Source organism: Podarcis pityusensis (assembly GCF_964106645.2).
Source record: "Podarcis pityusensis genome assembly, chromosome: W".
NCBI classification, from domain to species: domain Eukaryota; kingdom Metazoa; phylum Chordata; class Lepidosauria; order Squamata; family Lacertidae; genus Podarcis; species Podarcis pityusensis.
Genome location: NC_138045.1, coordinates 13,769,854 through 13,782,571, shown reverse-complemented (window position 1 = coordinate 13,782,571; position 12,718 = coordinate 13,769,854). Strand labels below are relative to the sequence as shown.

The following is a 12,718-nucleotide window of genomic DNA, read 5'->3' as shown; positions in this document are numbered from 1 at the left end:
ATGCTTTTAAACATTTTTATGTGCCCCTTGCCCAGCATGTCTGGAATTTTGGGCAGGGCTATCATCAATATGCTGATGACACCCAGCTTCATCCGTTGATGGACGGCCATCCTGACTCGGCCCCGGACACACTGACCAGAGGCTTGAAAGCTGTGGCTGGATGGTTGTGCGGGAGCCAGTTGAAGTGAAATCCTTCGAAAACAGAGGTCCTCTGGTTGGGCTGGGACGACATGGGGCTGGGGGGGCCAATTCCCATCTCTTGCAGGGGCGCAATTAGTGCCAGCGCCTTCCGTCAGGAGTTTGAGTGTAACCTTCGACGCCTCCCTCTCTATGGAGACATAGGTTACAGCTACAGCAAAGGCGGCATTTTCCCACCTTTGCTGCTCTAAGCAGCTGGTCCCTGCCTTCTCTTGCCCTGATCTCACCATGGTGATCCATGTGGTGGTCACCTCCTGGCTTGATTATTGTAACTTGCTCTACGCGGGGCTGCCCTTGAAGCTGACCCAGAAACTCCAGCAGGTGCAGAATGCCGTGGCGAGACTCCTTACGGGGTCCTCACCGTGGGATCACATTTGTCCAATGCTATTCCAGCGGCACTGGCTCCCAGTGTAGTACAGGGTCAGATTCAAGGAGCTGGTTTTAACCTTTAAAGCCCTATATAGCCAAGGCCCCTCGTACCTGCAGGACCACCTCTCCTGGCATGACCCGCAGAGGACCTTACGGTCCGCAAATAATAATATCTTGGAGGTCACAGGCCTCGGGGATGATCAACTGGCCTCAACCAGGGCAAGGCCTTTTCATGCAGCCAAAAGATGTGATCCAGGAACATGGCTGTTTCCTCAGCTGTCACAGCATGGGAGCATGCAACAAAGTGACACATCTTGGTCAGCAGGTCCACCACCACGACAGCAGTCTTACCTCGGGACATGGGCAGGTCCGTCATGAAGTCTATGGACACTGCCTCCCATGGTCTCCCCGGTGTGGGTAAGCCCCGCCGGAGCCGCCCTTTCCCTCTTTGCTCTCTGACACGTGTCGCATCCTCGTACATATTCCCGCGCATCCTCCCTTACCTTGGGCCACCAGAAATCCCCCGCAACAAACAACATGGTCTTGTGTTGCCCAAAGTGCCCAGCTGTAGGGTTGTCATGGAGCTGCTTGAGGACTCTGACCCTCAAAGGCTCTCCCGGTACATACCGTATTTTTCGCTCCATAAGACACACTTTTCCCCTCCTAAAAAGTAAGGGAAAATGTGTGTGCGTCTTATGGAGTGAATGCAGGCTGCACAGCTATCCCAGAAGCCAGAACAGCAAGAGGGATTGCTGCTTTCACTGCGTAGCGATCCCTCTTGCTGTTCTGGCTTCTGAGATTCAGAATATTTTTTTTCTTGTTTCCCTCCTCCAAAGGCTAGGTGCATCTTGTGGTCTGGTGCGTCTTATAGAGCGAAAAATACGGTACTTACAAACGTGGCCAGGTTTTGAGCTGGGGCAGTCAGAATAAAACCCACTCTCGATTCAAAACCCTCAAATGTATTTGATATTGTTGACTTTTCAGTTCTATTCTTTGCAGATCGTCTCGTTTTATTGCTACAGCCGAGGGCTGACACAGATGAAGATTCGTTTGTTCGTTTGGCCCAACATGGGGCTCGAACCCGCGACCCTGAGATTCAGAGTCTCGGCGCTCTGCCACCTGAGCTACTCGCACGGCCACCCTCTTGTGCAGCTCACCTCGAATTTGTCCGAATTGTGCATGCCTGGGATGGACTGCATGAGATGGGAGGTGGGGTGGTTGCCGAAGTCAGAACTGACGTACCCCACACGGAGCCGGCCCTCGCTGGCTTTCAAGTCCTTGGAGTGTTCGTAGGGCGGCTTGTGGAGGACGTTGATCTGGCAGGGGGATTCAAGGAAGCCATGTTACAGAAACGACATGTAATAATAATAACTTTTTTTTCTTTGAATATTATTATTCAAAGATGTGGGAGGCCCTACCTAACAGGACCAGCAGTCAGGGATGATGGGAATTGTAGTCCCCAAACAGCTAGAGGGCCAAGTTTGGCCACCACTGCTCTAGATCAGGCATGGCCTAACTTGGCCCTCCAGCTCTTTTGGGACTGCAACTCCCACCATCCGTAGCTCACAGCACCAGTGGTCAGGGATGATGGGCACTGTAGTCCCAAAACAGCTGGAGGGCCAAGTTGGGCCATGCCTGGCACAGACCCACCTTGTCCAGGCAGAGGTTCCCATGTCTCTCAGCAATAGCCTTTCGGAAGCCGTGAGATAGCGGATAAAGCATGCTGTGATGGGGGTGCACCGAAGGGAGTCGGTTCTTCTCCAGCTGATCAGCCACAATACTGACAAGCTTCTTCATTCTCTCGTCATAATCGGTCCAATCGCAAACGATCTGAGAGGAGGCAAAGAAAACCCTGAGTTATGTTCTAGATTCAGGTAGGTAGCCGTGTTCGTCTGACACAGTCGAAATATATAAAAAAATAAAAAAAATGTCCAGTAGCACCTTAGAGACCAACTCAGTTTGTTCTTGGTATAAGTTTTCGTGTGCATGCATACTTCTTCAGATACACTGAAACAGAAGTCACCAGACCCTTATATATAGGTGGGAGGGTGGGGTGGGGTATTTCTCAAAAGGGTAGTAGGAGACGGGTGATTTTACTGTTCCCAAAAGGAAACCTTCCTCTGCTTGTCCATATTGAGAGGATGCCAGCAAGGCTGAACCTTTCGGTAAAAAAGGATTACAGACCTGTGCCTCCATGATTGACACCTTCTTAATCCTTGTATTTAATGATAATAACACTTGGCTGTCGTGCGCAGGCAGACTTCTTCATATACACTGAAACAGAAGTCCCCAGACCCTGATATATAGTGGAAGGAAAAGTCCCCAGACCCTGATATATAGAGGGAGGGTAGGGTTTTTCTCCGAAGGGTAGTAGGACTCAATGGGTTTGGTCAACCTGTGGGCGACTGTGAATGACTGCAATTAGTCCTACAGGAAAAAGCAAGGGATAGTATGCAGATGGTTAGCACATGTAATGAGACAGGAATCCAGTATCTCTATTCAGACCAGGTCTCTCCATCGTTTTCAGTTGAGTAATAAGTTGTAATTCAGCAACTTCTCTTTCAAGTCTGTTTCTGACAGCTGCTTGGAGATCCTGCATTGAATGTCCTGGGAGGATAAATGGGCATAAATCTGACATCAGGAATCGCAAGACAGAGAAGCCAGTAGGAGAACACTTCAGTCTCCCAGGATATTCAATACAGGATCTCCAAGCAGCTGTCTTCTTACAAAAGAATTTCAAAAACATTACATATGCTAATCATTACATATGCTAATCATCTGCTACATCAAAGCTACCTTCTATCTTTATGACCCAGGATGCCTGGTGAAGCAACTGGCCTGTGTTTTAGAATGCTTATACATGCCTGTCAGGCGTAGAAAATGAACAGTAAAGAAGATGGGCAGAGATGCAGAGGCTTATGGGATTTGATCAGAAATTATTGTCAATGACTCAAACCCAGTCAACACAATGCTTTCATTGCAGACACAATAGCTTGCTTCATTTTTCATAATTCCTCATAGCAATCCCACCTGACCCCCACAAGGCATCTCCTCCTACCCTTCTGAGAAATACCTGACTCCACCCTCCCACTATATATCAGGATCTGGTGACTTCTGTTTCTGTGTACCTGAAGAAGAGTGCCTGCACACAAAAGCTTTGACCCAGAACAAACCGAGTTGGTCTCTAAGGTGCTACTGGACAATTCCTTACCACTACTGTGGTACCTTGGGACTTAAACGCTTCGGTTCCCAAACGCTGGAAACCCCAGAAGTGTTAGCCCTTATATTGGTGAAAAAGCCCTCCTCACCTGCAAACAGTGCGCCAAGTTGCAGTAAGCATCGGGAAAGTCCGGCTTCAGTTTCAGGGCAGTGCGATATGAAGCAATTGCCTCTGGGATATTTCCGGAATCCTAGAAAGGGAGGGGAGGGATATTTTAGCAATTGCCACCTGCTTTTTGTCTCAACCAGTAAAACCAAAGATGAAGCAGAGACGACTGGTACAATGACCCACGCCGGGTGGACATGTAAAAAAAATAAAGAGAATTTTGGGATAGCATACCTAATGAACTCAAGACAGGCATCCCCAACCTGCGGCCCCCCCATATGTTTTGTCCTACAACTCCCATGATCCCTAGCTAGCAGGACCAGTGATCTGGGATGATGGGAATTGTAGTCCAAAACATCTGGAGGCCCCAGTTTTGGGGTGCCTGCCATAGGCGAACTCAGCCCTCCAGCTGCCCTACAGGCAGAATTATGAGAGGTTTCAGAACAAACATTTCATAGCGAACAGGACACTTGCAGAGTATTGTCTAAAACAGGGGTGCCCAAATTTTTCCCAAAGGGGGCCAGATTTGATTAGCTTTTTTTACGATTTACCCCAAAGTTGCTGAGCTTTTTTTTAGGATTTTACCCCAGGAAGCCAGATTAAATCGATCGGCAAGATTTAACCCCAAAGATGATGAGCTTTTTTTTCTAGGATTGAAGTTGTTGAGATTTCTTTAGGATTTAATCCCAAACTTGTTGAGTTGTTTTTTTTTAGATTTTTACCCCAGGGCATATACTGCGTTGTTGACCTTTTGGGGGCAATTTTACCCCGAAGTTGTTGAGCTTTGCCCCAGTAAGTAAACTGGATTAGGCCCCTGGGCAAGGCTTGCGACATGCCTGGTCTAAAAGGCGGCTGGAAAAATTTAAATTCTTCGGCGGGTGTGGATTGACGAAGGACAGCAGGAAATAGGACAAATGCAATGCATTTGAGATCTAGGAGAGACGAGCGAAAGGGCACCATCGGAAACATGACATAGGGATCGCATTGGGGTGATTGGAAGTCACAATGTGATTTTTGGGTGTAGGAATCTGCCATGCTTTCCTGCCTGTATAAGATGCCCTCTATTTCGGGGGGCTCAAATTTAAGAAAACAAGCCTTTCACCCACCCAATCACCCCTATAAGATGACCCCCCCCATTTTTTACTTTATTTTGGAGTAATAAAACCCCGCCTGACACTGAAAAGTACAATTTTTTCCCCTTTTTTCTTTTTTTAAATTTTATTTACAAACACATAAACACAATAATACAAAAATTATATTACCCTACCACCATAAATTACAGACATTAAAACACCCTTGCGACTTCCCTTGACTGTCCCTCACCCTTCTATATATTATAATACACATTGCATTTTCCCCCCTATTTATTTATTATTTATTTCATTTTACATGTTAGTTGCCGTGCATTTTCAACACTATACATTACATATATAATACTATATATACGGATTCCCCACATCTAACCCTAAACCCTATACCCAACTCACTATTTACCCAAATACCCATGTGACTTCCTTCACTCACATTCACATTGCAATTTTAATCTAAATTTATATTTATTAACTCTTTTAACTTGCTGGTTTTTTTCACCAGCTTTACAAACATTAATCCAAACATATCAACATGTTAGTTTTTGAGCAGTACTTGGACATGTAATCCTCAAACCATTTCCATTGTATTTCTATTTTCTGGTTTGATTGGTACCTTATTACTGCAGTTAACCTTGCCAATTCTATAAATGCAATTTCTTTATCTAGTCATCCTTTGTGGGTATACATTTCCCTTTCCAGTTTTGTGCAAGGAGTAGCCTTGCTGCGGCTGTTGCATATAAGAATAATATCTTTCGATCTTGTGGTATTTGTTTACATCTTATACTCAGTAAATATGCCTCTGGTTTTTTCTCTAAATTAATTCTGAGAATCTTTTTTATTTCCTCATGAATTTTTGAACTATTCCACAACCCCACCATAAATGTATCGGTGTGCCTCCTCGCACTTCCAGCATAAATTCTGATTTCCCCTTTTTCTTTTTGCGACATGTCTCGATTTGGGATGGCTTTCACCAATTGTTTTCCTTTGTAAAAACTAATGGATTTCCCCGTCGTTCCCCCCCCCCCCCCCGGAAAAAAGAGATTTAGCAGAGACGCAAAGCTCACCTTATGGATGGAAGCGAGGTTGCTGTGGGCATCGGCAAATGCAGGATTTATTTGGATGGCTCTTGTGTAGCATTGCAGAGCTCCTTGGACGTCTTGCATTTCCTTCAAGGTGTTCCCCATGTTGGAATAGGCGTCTGCAAAAGTGGGGCTGATTCTGACACGGAGGGCGAGATAAAAAGCGTATTTTTGGTATAAAAACACATCGAAGTTACACAGGAAAAAAAAGGGTTGAGAGGGCTCTTTCTATCCCATGCGGTGGTCATTAGGGCAGTTCATAAAAAACTCTTTTTTGAAAATGCCTACTCCAAATGTCTTATCTTACTACACTAGGATTATATAGCTATATCTGAAATTTCATGCATATCAGTTAATACAGGCATGGCCCAACTTGGCCCTCCAGCTGTTTTGGGACTACAACTCCCATCATCCCAAGCTCACAGGACCAGTGGTCAGGGATGATGGGCATTGTAATCCCAAAGCAGCTGGAGGGCCACGTTTGGCCATGCCTGAGTTAATATCTTGACCCTGCTCCACTGAAAAGCATTGGGTGTTCAGTAGGGCGGTTCATAAAAAATTCTTTTTTTAAAAAATGCCTGCTCCAAAGGTCTTATCTTACTACATTAGGGATTATACAGCTATACCTGAAATTTCATGCATATCAGTTAATATCTTGACCCTGCTCTGCTGAATTGAAATTTCAGCCTTCACGGCATAGGAAAACGGCCAAGTAAACAGCTATTTTTGTGGAGGAGGAAAGGCCCTGGGATGACACCCGTAATTGGAAAGAAAGGGACTCATCCCTGTGGACACGTGTTCAGCATTATTGTACGCAAACTCTGCCAGTGCTAGCTTCTCCACCCAATCATTCTGCCGCTGATTGACATAGCAGCGCAAGTACTGCTGCAAAATGGCATTCGCTCTCTCCACCTGTCCATTAGTCTGTGGGTGCCTGGCTGTGGAGAAGCTCACCTCTACCTGCAACAAATTCATGAGCTTGCGCCAGAAACACAAGGTGAACAGTCTTCCACGGTCCGAAATTACCCTAGAAGGGACCCCATGCAGCCAAAAGATGTGATCGAGGAACTTGGCGGTTTCCTCAGCTGTCACCGCATGGGAGGATGCCACAAAGTGACAAATCTTGGTCAGCAGGTCCACCACCACGACAGCCGTCTTACCTCGGGACATGGGCAGGTCCGTCATGAAGTCTATGGACACTGCCTCCCATGGTCTCCCCGGTGTGGGTAAGCCCCGCCGGAGCCGCCCTTTCCCTCTTTGCTCTCTGACACGTGTCGCATCCTCGTACATATTCCCGCACATAATCCCTTACCTTGGGCCACCAGAAATCCCACGTAACTAACAACATGGCCTTGTGTTGCCCAAAGTGCCCAGCTGTAGGGTTGTCATGGAGCTGCTTGAGGACTCTGACCCTCAAAGGCTCTCCCGGTACATACCGTATTTTTCGCTCCATAAGACGCACCTTTTCCCTCCTAAAAAGTAAGGGGAAATGTGTGTGCGTCTTATGGCGCAAATGCAGGGGGGAGGCAGGCAGGAAAAGCCCCCAAGAGCCACACACAAGCTCCCTGCGGCTCTTGTAGGCTTTTCCCCAGGAGGGAGAAGGGATTGACGCGGCCAGTCAGTCCCTTCTCCCTCCTCGTAGAAAAGCCCACAGGAGCCGTGCGATCCTTAAAGGGTGCACGGCTCCTGTGGGCTTTTGCGGGAGGTGGGGGAATTCCCCCACCTCCCACAAAAGCCGTGCGCTCTTTAAAGGGAGGTGGGGAATACTCCCAGAGCTTGTCGGGGCTGGGGGGGGCGGGCTTCCCCCTCCAGCTCCGAGAAGATATGGGAGAAGCGGACAGGCTGCATGTGTGGCCCCTAATAGCTGCGGACAGGCTGCGTGCAGGCCGCTTCTCCCAGAACTTGTCAGGGCTGGAGGGGAAAGCCCGGTCCCCCCCCCAGCCCCAAAGAGCAGCTTGATTCCCCCTCTAAAAACTAGGTGCGCCTTATGGAGCAAAAAATACGGCACAGTGCCCCTTTGTAGAATAACAGCCCCGCTTTCTCCTCAAAGCTCCCATCTGCTCCCAGCCCCTCCTTGAGCTCGCCTAATTTCCTTTGAGCAAAGTCATCGTCTTTGGTGAGTCTCACCAGTTCTGCCTCCCCTGCCAGTGCTCCCCCACAGGTCCATTTGTCCTCCTGGAACCTATGTCTGGCCACGGGTGGCCCTTCATCTTCCATGTACTCAGGCTTCCTGGATAGCGCATCTGCTCTCACGTTCTGCTCTCCAGGGACGTATTGGATCTTAAAGTTAAAATTGGCAAAAAACTCTGCCCAACGGATCTGCCTCTGAAAAAGCACACACGGTGTGCCAATATTCCAAGTTCTTGTGGCCTGTCCACACCTGGATCTGCTGCTGCACCCCATCAGAAAGTGTCTCCACTGCTTAAAAGCCGCATAAATGGCCAGCAATTCTTTGTCATGAATTGTGTAATTTTGCTCCAATTTGTTCAGCTTCCGGGAGAAAAAGGCACAAGGCCTCCAATCTCCCCCTGCATCTTGTTGTAACAGGACTGCGCCAATGGCCCAATCTGAAGCGTCCGTCTCCACCCGCAAGGGTTTGTCAGGATCCACGTGCAAGAACTGCTCCTCTGATGCAAAGACCTTCTTTAAGCTTTCAAAGGCCTGCTTAGTCCACAGAAACTTTCTCTTCCCACTGAGACAACCAGTTATGGGCGCCAACAAATGCGCAAAGTTCTTGATAAACTTTCAGTAGAAGTTGCTAAAGCCCAGGAATCCCTGCACATCCTTCTTCATCTTGGGGCTTTCCCAGTCTAACACAGCCTTCACCTTCTCCTGATCCATGGCAAGTCCCCTATCCGACAGCCGGTACCCCAGGAACTCGACCTCACAAGCATGAAACTGGCATTTCTCCAGTTTGACCCACAACTGATGCTCCTTCAGCTTCTTCAACAGTTGCAGAACGTCCTCCACATGCTGTTTCTCATTCTCTGAAAAGACCAAGAAGTCATCCAAGAAACAGACACAGTACAGGAGGGAACCCAGCACGTGATGCATGAAGGCCTGGAAACAGGGACTTCTGCCTTGTAGTCTGAAGGGCATAATGAGATACTCAAATGCCCCTAACGGTGTAAACATGGTCGTCTTCCATTCGTCTCCCTCCCACACCCTGATCAGGTTGTAAGCTCCTCTGAGGTCAAGTTTGGTAAAAATTCTGCCCTGGCGTACTCTCACCAATACGTCATCGATGCAAGGCATGGGGAAAGCGAGGGGTTCCATCAAGGAGTTGACAATTCTGAAATCCACCACTCGGCAACACACTTTTGTCCCCTCTTTGTCCACAAACAACACTGGACTCCCCACCACCACCTTAGCTTCTTGGATGAAACCTCTTCTCAAGTTCTTGTAATTAAACTCTTTCAGATCCTATATCTCTTGGTCTGACACTGAGTACAGCTTACCCGCCGGCAGTCTGGCCCCTGGGACTAAATTGAGCTGACAATCGTACGGCCTGTGTGGGGGTAACTTGTCAGCCTCCCGCTTGCTGAAAACTTCCTCAAAATCCGCATACTGCTGAGGAATTATCTTTTTCTCCCCCAGACTCGCCATAGCGACCTTTGCCTTCCTCTCCCGTGGCTCCTCCCCTCCCAGACCGTGTTCCACACAGTGTGCAGACCTGAAAGTGAGGGATCGCTGGTGCCACGACACCACCGGATCATGGAGAGCCAGCCAGCTCATTCCCAGAATGATAGGAGGTCCTGCCAAGGTGGTCACATGAAAAGCAATGGTCTTGGAGTGTTTGGAGACCCTCATTCTCATGGGTGTGTCACTCCCCCCCCCCCCCAAGCAACTCTCCCATCAATGGTGGTGACTTGCAAGGGAAAGTCTAGCGGGAGCAGGTGCAACTGGTGCTCCAAGGCAAAGTCTCTGATGAAGAAATTTGCACTGGCTCCTGAATCGACCAAGGCCTGCACTTCCACCAGGTGGACATTAGGGAGCTCCAGCACCACCTTGACTATTATGCCCGCCTTGGGAGGGCACGGATGGGGCCCTTCTACTGTGCGCCTGATAAACATTACGTCCATCGCCTCATAAAATTTCCTCAAGTCCTGGAGGGCATCGTTTCCCGCCGCTATCAGGGCTCTCACCCATTCCCGGGCTGCTCCTTCTAAGTGGGAAACTATGAATGCCACCCTCTCCTCATCATTGTCAAACTCTTTCTTTTGCAAGTCCAGGGCGTATTTAAACTCAGTCTTAAAGGCAAGGTACTCTTGAGGGTTCCTGCTAAATTTGCTCACCAGCCCCGGTACCTTTTGTTAGTTTCTGTTTCCTCACTGTGCAGCTGCTTGCAGTCACAGGACTGTGTTTACATTCCAAAGAGTCCAGGGGAAAGGGAGACGGGATGTGACGTTACTGGTTTCCTGTTTCCTTTGTTCAGTTGTTTCCTTTGTTCAGTTGCTCTCTGCTCTCACAGGGAGAAGATGTATATTTGCTCTCTGCATAGCTTAGTAATAAAGCATAAAAATGTAGCTCATACCTAGCTCATCCTTCCGCTGTGTTGTTTTGAAGCTCTGCTGGGAGGGCTCAGAAGAAAATGAGCCTTATCAGCTCAGAGGAACGGAGCTGAGATCCCAACACCTTTTTCCTCACCGGATTTGCCTTGATGTGCTGCTCCTGCAATCTGTGCTCCTCCAGCCTCACTCTGAGATCAGCGACATGCGCTTCCAGCTCCACGTTCCTCTGCACCAGGGCCGCTATGTTCCGCACCTCCTCTTCCTCAGCGCCTCCGCCTGCAGCTCCTTTTTTCTGGTGACTCATGCTGCTCTTCACTGCTACATGCGAGCAACCTCAAAGACTCCCAGATTGCTGTCAGATGCTGTGTGGTGGTTGCTCGTGAGTAACCAGGCAGGACTCCGACCTGTCTTTTACAGGTTTTATTGTGCCAACTATTTACAGTGCAGATACACAAGGTTCATGTCCGTCTTAGTCACTTGCAGAATCTGGGAGTGGCCCCTTCCGGCTTCTCCCCCAACATAAGAACTTAAGACGCCCCAAATCTCCGCCTCCCCTCCTTGCATTTCACCCCTCTGTGCAAGTTGGGCGACGGAAGTGGCGTGTGCACCTCCGCTTGGGCTCTCAGCAGCATCTTCGAGCCCTCTCCTCACTTGGCTGGCCCCTTCCCTCTCTTCTCCACTGGAGGTGTGGCTTTCCCTACCGCTGGACGAAGAACTGCTCCTTAGAAGTTTCTGCGGCTCTCTGTATCCCAACGGCATCCCTGCCTCCCTCCCCTGTTCTGATGGCAGTCCCCTGACAATAATAATAATAATACCTTTATTGTCATTGCACATCCTGTGTACAATGAAATTAAACGAACCTCCCTCCACCCCCCCACTCAGTCTCTTATCGAACAACGCACCACCTCGCAAGTCAATTTCGCAATGTTATTTTCTGTTCAACAGCCTAACAGCCCACAGATAGAAGCTATTTTTTAGCCTGTTGGTACGGCTGATTATGCTTCTTATCTCCTGCCCGAGGGTAGAAGATTAAAGAGGTGCTGGCCAGGGTGTGAGTCATCCCTGAGAATCTTTCTCACTATTCTAAGGCAACGATCCCTTGAAATGTCATCTAGCGGACTCAAGGGACAGCCCATGGTATCATGTACTGTATTCACCACCCTCCATAGAGACTTTCTGTCCGTGGCTGTCAGGCAGCATACCACACTGTGATACAATATGAAAGGACACTTTCTATTGTGGACCGGTAGAAGGAGTTCATCAGTTGTTGTTTAACATTATTCTTTTGTAAAACCCTGAGGAAATGGAGTCTCTGTTGGGCCTTTCTGACCACCTGAATTATGTTGATTTTCCAAGTGAGGTCCTCACCAAAGTAAACTCCCAGGAATTTAAAGGACGACACTCTCTCCACACAGCCTCCCCCCCCCCCCCGATATACAATGGGGCAGGTTCCCCTCTCTTCCTCCAGAAGTCCAACACCATCTCCTTTGTCTTACTACTATTTAGGTGCAAGTTATTCTCTGAGCACCAAGTAAATACTTTTTGAACCTCCCCCGTACGCTGTTTCATCTCCGCCTACAATTAGACCCATTATAGTAGTATCATCTGCAAACTTAATAATTACTGTGGATGGATCAGATGATATGCAGTCATATGTGTACAATGAGTACAGGTAGGGACTTAGCACACATCCCTGTGGGGTGCCAGTGCTAAGCTTCAGGGGGGTAGCTGTAACAGTCCCAATCCTCACTATTTGTGTCCAATCCCTCAAAAAGTCTTTAATCCAGTCACAGATGGTAGAAGAAAGGTCCAGATCCGTCAGCTTCTTAATAAGAATATCTGGGAGGATGGTATTAAAAGCCGAGCTATAATTTATTATTTATACCCAGCCAGTCTGGGCTGCTTCCAGCAAAATTAAAATACAGTAAGGAGGAGCTCTTTCAATCTATTTTTCCCATGGCTTTGGAAGCTCACCTGATGGCCTCCTTGTAGTGCATAAGAGCCTCCTGGAGCTTTCCTTGCTGTTGCAAAACGCTGGCTAAATTCGAATGCGCAGCCGCAAACTCTGGGAAGACCTGCAGGGAAGAAGATCACTCTTAGTTCCCCCGAGAAGGCTGTACAGTGGACACTCGGGTTGGGAACGTG

The 12,718-nt window shown here is 48.3% G+C and overlaps 1 protein-coding gene across 2 annotated transcripts in view; it reads right to left on the bottom strand.

Annotated features, from left to right (window-relative positions):
• Positions 1–12,718, bottom strand: part of LOC308467730 (UDP-N-acetylglucosamine--peptide N-acetylglucosaminyltransferase 110 kDa subunit-like) — a 153,280-nt gene that overhangs the window by 71,097 nt on the left and 69,465 nt on the right. For both annotated transcript variants that reach the window (XM_080989418.1, XM_080989417.1), the window contains exons 9-13: positions 12,548–12,648; positions 6,048–6,201; positions 3,876–3,977; positions 2,218–2,397; positions 1,725–1,883 (exon numbers count right to left, since the gene is read on the bottom strand). In XM_080989418.1, the coding sequence (XP_080845544.1) occupies positions 1,725–1,883; positions 2,218–2,397; positions 3,876–3,977; positions 6,048–6,201; positions 12,548–12,648 (696 nt within the window). The remainder of the gene's footprint in view (positions 1–1,724; positions 1,884–2,217; positions 2,398–3,875; positions 3,978–6,047; positions 6,202–12,547; positions 12,649–12,718) is intronic.